This window comes from Cucurbita pepo, chromosome LG01 (genome assembly GCF_002806865.2).
Source record: "Cucurbita pepo subsp. pepo cultivar mu-cu-16 chromosome LG01, ASM280686v2, whole genome shotgun sequence".
Taxonomy (NCBI): domain Eukaryota; kingdom Viridiplantae; phylum Streptophyta; class Magnoliopsida; order Cucurbitales; family Cucurbitaceae; genus Cucurbita; species Cucurbita pepo.
In genome coordinates this window covers 37,671-46,860 of record NC_036638.1, presented here as the reverse complement: position 1 = coordinate 46,860, position 9,190 = coordinate 37,671, and the positions used below count along the sequence as shown (strand labels likewise).

The 9,190-nt window shown below is 36.3% G+C and overlaps 2 protein-coding genes across 2 annotated transcripts in view; both read right to left on the bottom strand.

Moving 5' to 3' along the window:
- The window catches only part of LOC111800438, a 4,181-nt gene extending 2,108 nt beyond the window's left edge, over positions 1 to 2,073 (bottom strand). Inside the window, exons 1-4 of the mRNA XM_023684131.1 lie at positions 1,925 to 2,073; positions 1,767 to 1,819; positions 915 to 1,001; positions 161 to 292 (exon numbers count right to left, since the gene is read on the bottom strand). Coding sequence (XP_023539899.1) covers positions 161 to 292; positions 915 to 1,001; positions 1,767 to 1,819; positions 1,925 to 2,043 — 391 coding nt within the window. The 5' untranslated portion in view covers positions 2,044 to 2,073. The remainder of the gene's footprint in view (positions 1 to 160; positions 293 to 914; positions 1,002 to 1,766; positions 1,820 to 1,924) is intronic.
- LOC111800431 (plant UBX domain-containing protein 7-like) lies at positions 1,846 to 8,658 on the bottom strand. The gene is made up of 11 exons (XM_023684120.1): positions 8,364 to 8,658; positions 7,898 to 8,034; positions 7,694 to 7,804; positions 6,559 to 6,751; positions 4,847 to 4,924; positions 4,688 to 4,756; positions 3,528 to 3,671; positions 3,347 to 3,446; positions 2,697 to 2,953; positions 2,176 to 2,366; positions 1,846 to 2,079 (listed from the first exon to the last, which is right to left on the bottom strand). The coding sequence occupies exons 1-10, from the start codon at positions 8,463 to 8,465 to the stop codon at positions 2,202 to 2,204; spliced, it is 1,356 nt and encodes a 451-aa protein (XP_023539888.1). The 5' UTR covers positions 8,466 to 8,658; the 3' UTR covers positions 1,846 to 2,079; positions 2,176 to 2,201.
- Between the last annotated feature and the right edge of the window lie 532 nt (positions 8,659 to 9,190).

Genomic DNA, 9,190 nt, shown 5'->3' with positions numbered 1-9,190 from the left:
AAAAAGAAGAAAAAAAATAAGGATAGTGCATCAACATTTGCAGGTAATTTTTTACATCATCTATCAGATTCTTAGTAATACAATTCTGGGAATAGAAATGAAACAAGATTGAACATGTGGAGACTTATCCAGGGGAAAAGAAAAGTAGAAGCAAACATACCTCGATAGTCAACACCAGAATTGAGTTTCACGACTACAGGATGGCCCCGAATTGATTTGAGAAAGTCTGCTGGTGTCTTTGTTGATGCAGAACCTTTTTCACCACCAATACTCATCTCTGGTTTTCTTCTATCTGCACAACCAACTTGTTATAGCTAATCAGATATAAGTAGTCAAATTTATTCAGGACCATCACCGAACATAGAAGAACTTATGTGCAATTTTCATTTAACAGCCACTAAATATATATTTCAAATGAACTATGACACACCCCCATAGTTAAAAGGAACAAGGGCTCAAACAGAAAAATCTGCATGTCTCAAAAATGAAATTGAGAATCCATTGAGGTAATGAACGTCTAAACAATAATGAGGATTCACAAAGGAAACATTATGTAAAAGCTAGAAATTGAAAAAGATTCAAGTACATTGTGGATTTCTTAAATCTAAAGCAAATATGAATATGAACAGCCATTTATAAGCATCGTAGACTAAGGGCATAAGGATACAAAATTAATAGTCCAAACTAAACCAAACAGAAACAAATTCCTTTTGTTTAATGTAGTTTTTTTAAAAATTTCATTTCCGTAAGTTTTTGGTGAGCCAAAACGAACCAAAAAACGCTGTCAGTCTTCCCAAATCACAGCAGTTGAGAAATTTGAACCAAAAAAATCAGAAGACGAAGAAACGGAAAGTAAAAGAAAGATAAAGAAACGATATAATATCAAAAGATATGGATACGAGAAAACGGAAGACCTGGTGTGGATATCCCTCTCAACTGCTGGCTGCGAAGGTGGATGAGGAAGAGAAAAACAGAGAGAGCGTCACGGTACGAGGGACTGTCTAAGAGAAACAAAAACAAAAGGACGAAGATTAGGGCAAAAGTATTGTTTGTCTTTCCTTTCATATTTTATTTATAATTGCTGAAAGTAACATTTGGATCTTTTGTGATTTGAGTTTTATTATGTAAAATTTTAACGGACAGTGATATCTTAAGCTTCGTTACTTTGGAATTAAACAATTTTTATTCTTTAAATCCGCGTGAAGATGAAAACTTTCGTTGACCATTTTTCAAATGAAAGACTAGGGGAAGTTCAAAAATTAAATTTTGTATTTTATAGGACTTTAATACAATTGTAGAGTTGGAAGATTTATTTGATATTTGGCAAATAATGTTTTAATTTATTCGGTTAGTATTATTACGCATACACGTGACAAAACCTGTATTTCCCTTTTGTTGTACCCACTATTTCTTAGAGAAGTAAATACTTAAACACCCATTTGATTGGAGATTTTAGAGTTAAATTACATTATCCACCATTAAAATCATTCTATCATTTCATCAAACACCAAATTAAAATCATTCTATCATTTCATCAAACACCAAACACCGTCGTCCTGGTCCATATGTGGTTTTGCTTATTTCACAACTAATGTTGTTTTTTTTAATGAAATAGTTCAAGAATCAAAGTTATTGTTATTTTTCCAGTTATTATCCCAATTGAATATTTATTGTTTTGATACTTAAGATATTAATAGCAACACTTTAGGGCAACTAATGCTTATTTAGAATTAGGTGGGACAGTCGGTGATAGTGAAGGACAATACCTTGTGCTGTAAACCAAATGGATGATGCCTCTCTCTGATTAATGTTTCTATTCCTGCAGTTTGGGATAAATGAGCATCGTCAAAGACAACTCTCAACATTTAGAACTTTATATATATTATCAATAAGCCTCAAAGGTTGTCCAGTGAATCCAGTTTACATTTCTCGGATTTTAAGATTGCAAAACGACACCGCAAAAAGCCACCAGAAATTTTCCATTGTTACCACTACCCATAATAAAGTCAGATAGACCAGCACCACATCCACGCTCACATGCATGGGAGGGGGGGAAGCAGAGAATGGTAAATTCAACTCCTGTAATATAAAGAGTAGTCACAACCCTGCCCCTTTTGTAGGGCGAAATGGAAAAAGAAAAAGAAATAGCACAAAATACAGTGAGTGACTACTTACACACAACTCCCCAACTATGTTGATTCTCAGTCCCAAGTGACAGAGATCATTGAGTTGGCAAGCCCTGATTCCTCAAATGTCATTTTGGTATCATAGTCTAGAAACTCTGTAGCTCCTGGTATTGCATGTGTCAACTTGAAAAGTTTCGTCTCCCCTTCCTCTAACTGAGAAGAACAGAAAGACCAAAGCAACTGCAACAGAAAAACGCCCTCAGAGATGTACCTTCGTTATGCAGAAGTGGTTGAAACCCCAATCATAAGAGTTGGATTCAATTATAAGACCATGTTTGTTCACGCTGAGTTGGGTTAAAATAAAATTAAAAAAAATAATAATAATAGAAAAAACTACTTTTGGTTGTGCTTGAAATCATATAATTGTTTAGTAGTCTACATAGTTGGACCAAAGCAAAGGAAAAGAATGAAAAGTAACAAGTACAAGTTGCAGCAAATTCTGAGGCCCAAGTGGATGAATTAACCGAAGAAATTTAGAATGCAATTGCAGCTCTCAAGAATCAGTATTACCTGGATTGGATCCGTCCGGAGAAAATTCCTTTGGCATCTACGTCCATTAGGAAGACGGACTCCAATCCTGCAAAGAAGATTTCTGTCACCTTTGGGTTCTTCGGCCAATGGTGGATAAGTTGGGCGCCTCTCTTCTTCCTTCTCAGTAGTTTTTGCATCCTTGTTATCCTCAGAAGATAATTTGACCATTTCTTTTATGCCTTCCAGAGAAACTGCCAATGCACGTTGCACTTCCTCATCCTCCTCATGATCCTCTTCTGCACATAATTATGAATAAAAATTTCAAAAATTTTACTCATCTATCAGATTATCTGCATTTGTTTCAATAACATTGGCGAATCAATAGTTACAAGTTAAAATAGCTGTTCAGTTAGTTGAGAGGTTGTCGGTAAATTAGGTAGAAGGCTTCAGGTAACATTAAATCACATAAAGGTTGGTTTTTTTTAATGGAATATGTTCTGTCTTCAGTTTTCAGATGAAAATGGGAGAGGCAAAAACAAACGAATAGCATTTAAATCTATCAAATTTAAACTCCCAAAATAAAAGAGAACATTCATCATCAATCTGCCATATTTACAATCCCATCAGACAAGAAAAGGCCTAAGAAGAATAAATAACCAAACATTAGTGAGATAAATAAAAAACTAGACCTTTAACTTTCGGTGGAGTCAAGGAACTCTCCCTTGGACGTTTATGAGATAAGGTGACATGATGATACTTTGGACATCCATCCATGAAGGGCAATAGATCCTGCAGGACACAAGATACATTTTTCAGATAAACCGAACCCATTATTGAGATAATGATAATTAAAATCTCTAGGATATTCACCTCAAGTAAACGTTCAGGTTGAACCATTCCAAACCAAGAGTGCATTTTTTGACCTGTGATGGGGTCGATGACAAGAACAGCAGGAATTGATTCTAGTTTATAATAGGTGCAAACCTTTTGGCCTTCAGTTGAATCGTCATATACCTGTGTAAAAATAACAGAATATGATTTAAAAATTTAAACTGAATACATAACCAAGAAAAACTAATATATATAAATGGGAAAAAAAGTGAGATCAAACTTTTTTATTAAAGACGGAAAAATTTCCACTAAAAGACAGTTCTGTAATCGATAAATCTCTCTTACCATAAAGGGAACGGAAATAATCTTACAGAAGAGCACATTTGGAATGATTCTGAGAATGTACTTGTCTAAACTGTGCCGATGTTTCTAAATCCCCAAAAAATTTAGAAAAAGAAAACAAGATAGTTGCATTGCAGAGGATGGTGGAGTGGTTGGGGATAAGGCTAACGATGATGGTTACTTTTCAAGATATAGCTGTCGGTGGATCAGGCCTCTGAGTTTTTGGCTTGATTGTTGCTGTAAAGATCTCTGAATGAAGAGTTTGGAGGTGGTTGAGGAGCCGTGTTTTTTCTTAGAGATTGTTGAAGTGTGGCTATCTCAATTCCAGCATTTTTGTGGTTCTTGGCTTCAAGGAGGTGCTGCATGGTCATAAAGAGTTCATCTTCAACATTTTTCTGCTGTTGATGTGGCCTTAGCAATTCTGTGGTTCGTTCGTCGTCAATTTTTTGCTCCAATTGAGGATGAAGCCCTTTTAACGTGGTTAGTTTCTATTTGGTGCTAGTGTACTGGTTGCTTTCCAGTATTTGTTAAGTTCTTAGACGGTCTACTTTTGTTAGTATAGTTTGGATTTGGTTTTAGTTCAAGTTTTATGGGTTTGAGTCTTGTAAGTTAGTATTTGATTAGTAGTTTTTCCTTATGTACAATGAAGATACTCTTATGTAATTTTTAATCAAATTTCCCTGTGTGAAAAATTATTCTGTTTCCTTCTTTTTCAACAAATAAAATTCCATACAGATACTTCTATACGGATGTTGAGAGGTCATGCACTAAGTGCAAATAAGATCTGATTCTTATAAACAACTACAGGAAGTAGTAAATTTAAGAACATTGTGAATCTACCCTAGAATTAAGCTCACCTGCCAAAAAATAAAATTGGTAGTTATGGTTTGAGAAACAGCTTCATTTGCCCATGTATCCCGGTTAAGCTACACGAACAAAATAGTAATACCAAGTAAGTGCATATTAAAAAGGTAAACGTACCAAGACAGAAGAATCAGAATGGCAGAAGATATTACCATGTGCGAGCTGAATTCCTTGGTGGACTGCAGATTTACAACCAGCCACTTGTCCTGGACGCAGGCAGCACCTTTTGCCTGAAGAAGATAAAACATCCAGTAAATTGAAGAATGGCATAAATGCACAAAAAAAAAATTGAATCACAACCCACGAATCACATACAGATGAAAGTGGAATAGGGAGGATGTGTGTTGACATATCAGCCCAATCAGAAAATTCTTCCTCCATTGGGTTCCTACTAAGGGATAGGTCTCAAAAACCCCTATCGTTTTTCCAGATCTCATGAATGGAAGCTGTCTTGGTAGAAAAGTGGAAAGACATCACTATCTCTAAAGACGGACATGTTACCTTAGCTCAATCCGTGCCAAGTAGCCTTCCTTGCTATCGCTTCTCTACTAAGGGATCCTAAAATTGTTCTAAATTGGGTTGGAAAAGAGTATTAGGGACTCTGTATGGAGTGATAGAAAGTACAAGCTGACCACTTATCTTTAGTTGGAAGTGGACCATTCTGTCCACAGATTATGGGGACTTGGGATCGACTCTTTATACCAGAAAAAGGAATTCCTTCTGATGAAATGGATGTGGAGGTTTACTCGAGAAGAAGGGGCGATATGGAGAAAAGTGATTGGAATTATTTACAGGGTAGAGCAAAGAAGTTGGAAGGTTGCCAAATTCTGCTAGTAAGAAAGGGCAGAGAGACTTTGGTCCATTATCACCAAAAACAAATCAGTGTTCTAAGTTTCTGGAGTTCAAAATGGGAAATGGCAAAAGGATTGTGTTTTGGGAAGACAGTTGGGTGGGTTCATCTCCTTTGTCTAGCTCCTTCCCAGACATTTACCCTGTTTCACTCAGAAAAGAAGCCATGGTACCTGATTCTTGGTGTGAAGAGCAGCAAACACAGGACCTTGGTCTGAGAAAGGGGTTATTTCACAGAATTAGAAAGCTGGAACAACCTAATCCAGGTTTAAACTCCGCAAAGACAAATGTTAAAAGTGATGAGGTAAAGTGGAAGTTGGAGCCTTCGAGTTCTTGTCAACGAAGTCTACTTTCCTTAGACTAAAGATGGGACGGTAAGTCAGTAGTTTTCACACAAAATTTGGAAAAGCAAAGTTCCAAAGAAGACCAGAGTTTTTTTACATCGTCAGTGGCTTCTTGAAGCTTAAATATCTATGAGAGATAACAAAAAAAAGTTCCTAATTGGGCAATTTCACCCTCTGTGTTCTCTGTCAAAATAGTGAAAAGTCCCCAGATCATATCCTCCTTCATAGTCCGTTTGCTTATAAAGGGTGGTCAGTCATCTATAAGGAGTTTGGGGTCGTTGATTGTTTGCCAAGGAGGGTCAATGATTGGCTTTTGGAAATGATGGATGGTTGATGCTTCAAAGGAAAAGAGAAGACAGTTTGGCAGTGTGCTGTAGAGCGCTTTTGTGGAATCTATAGAGAGAGAAACCGAAGGACCTTTGAAGATAAGTTTGTCTTTTTATTCCTTTTGTATGTATGTGTAGCATAGTGCCTCTTGGTGGTGCACAATTCACACAAAGAGCCCATTGAACATGATTATTAATAACTGGAAGGCCATCCTGTAGTTGACCTTTGGGAACGGGTCCTCTCTACCCCTTCCTCTTGGGGTTGTCTTTGTGTGAATATATTTCCTTTAATAAAAATAAAAAGAGAAGGCAGAAACAATGTAAAATAAGGGACATAATACTGACCTTTTCAAAGGGCCCATTGAACATCAAATGGTTAGGAGGGCGGTATAGAGAAGCCAAATTATCTCGAGAATTGCCACTTGTTGATGCTGCACCTTCTTCCGAGTTCCAAACATCATGATGTTTCACTTCATTTTGCAAGTTCCGGAATCCTACTGATGAGCCAGATTCATTTGGCAGATAGCTCATAGTTGTTCTGGATAAAGTTAACCAATATCCGCATGTCAGGAAATACAGCTAATCGATTAACAGGTTCAGAACTGCATGTCGTATCATGTAGGAACAAAAATATGCAACACAAAGGCTTGTAGAAATGAAGAGCTTGTAAAATCTAATTTAAACATAAAATGGAAAGATCACACAAAGATACAAATGCTAGAAAAATTGAATTATACTGCAGCTGGTGGTTCATACTAAGATGCAAAGTTATTGGGACTAATGCAATCAGAACTCTTCTTCGGTATATTTGGAAAGAAAGAAATTCCAGAACTTACTCAGATAAGTACAATTCTCTTATCATTTTTTATGACCACTTAGCATCAGTATGGACTGCCCTATACAATCCTTTTTTGTACCATACCTCTTTTATTGATCAACTTAGATTGAAGGCCTTTTGTTTGCATCCTCCCTTTTCATTGTCGCTCATTTAAAAAAAAAAATAAACTTTTTGAGGCAGCCCATTCAAACGAGTAATGCTTTGGTATTCACTTGACAAGTTACCTCATTAAAGGATCCAAGGCTTAATTAATTCAGGGAAATCAAAAGTTACATATCAATGATATGTAGTCATTAGGCGATCAAAAGAAACATATAAATACATGATCCCATGGCACACACCACATTACATTTATGAAATACAAAGTATAAACTCCATTGCTTTTGACCAACTTTATATCAAATTTTTTTCTGGAGTTCACCTTCATCCGATAAACTTAATTACTTAATGAATATGTTATGAAAGGATAAGTAATGATTAAGAAAGTCTGCAGATGAGGCAGCTGCCCGTTGAAATTATATTAATTTCTAATGGAAACTAGCAATCAAATAATCTAGAGTAGAATTAGTAATAGAAGAAAAATCATCACAGGTACAACTAAAGGACATAAGAAAGAAGAAAGAGAGTGAAAAAGATGCATACCCATACAGCATTGCATCATCATAAAGAGCTTCCCTTATAACAGGTAAGGGAGGGCGGACCTGATCCTCATATTGTCCAAATGTACCAGCTCCCACATGTTTTCCAGATTCACTGAGCCAATTGTAGAACAAATGTTAAAAAACTATGAATCGAACTCCAGCAACCCGGTAGTAACAAACATAAACAAATGGGTGGCGAACATACTTGAATGTCTGACCGGTTGAAGAATTGATTTGTTCATTTGTAGTGGGTGGAGAAGGTATAGAGGGTGGTCCAGCCGCTCCTCCTTCATTACCGACATAAAACAGCTGAATAGCATCCTCAAGCTTCCAACTCGTGGCCTGTCCATACAAAATTGAATATGTGGAGTAATAAAAAGAGTTTAGAAGTAGAAGTTGTGGTCACAATGTTCCGAATCTAAGAGAAAAAGGAGAAGAAGAAGAAGATGATGCAGAAGCTTCCAACATCTTGTTGACAGTGGGAAATTCACTCAACAAATAGGGAGGTGTTAATGTAGTAGCGAAACCATGAAACAAGGACTTTAAAAACCCCATGAATGTGGAATTGAACCGGAGAAGAATGGATCATCAGAAAAAAGAAATTAGGCAATTCCATGTGTAATGTTAAACGTAAGAAACGTAAGAAAAGTAAGAAAAGGAAGGGGGAAAACCTGCAAAAATAGGGTAGCAGTCTCAGCAGTTTGGCCAACAGCAATCTCGAGGAAGGAGGAGACCATACTCTGCTGATCGGTGGGTAAGAGCAGGCCTTCCATTTCCCCACTCCCTCCCGAAATCGGATGGCAAGGATCCGCAGGAAGGCAAAGTAGAGTTGACGCGAGAAAGAAGGAAGAAAGGTTGGAAAGGTTGTTGGTGGATTGTTTTTTTGTTTGGTTTGGAAGGGTGAATTTGTTGCGACAGTCAAATAGGCGGTGCGAATCTAATGGTGGATCAGTTGAGGAATATATGAGGAGAACGAGAGAAAGAGGATTGGGAATACTTGAGGAGACATCGGCCATTACAATGACAATTACAATTACGATTACAATTACAATTACAATTACGATTACAATTACAATTACAATTGATTGGATGTTGGAAGGATCTCTTCATACTGTACACCACCACTTATAAAATCACTCCACGTCAAGTTTTACGATGGACCCCACTTTCACCTTCCACCTGGCACTCTTCTACTTCTAGCTCCGACGCAACAGAACTTTTACTTCAACCAAATTTTTGATAGGTTTTTGTACTTTTAATTTATTCTCCATTTAGTTCTTTCTTTTTTTTTTTTTTTTTTTTTTTTTTTTNATACTTAATTTCTCATTAGACATTTCCATGATCGTCAACTAGATAGTTAATTCTTCCAAAACAATCATTATTTATAAATAGAAACTTTAAACCTCATAAGAAATCATATCATCTAATTATGCATATTATTCAAACATATCTAAATTATTAATAATAAAACTTTATATATATAATTAGAAAAAAAAAT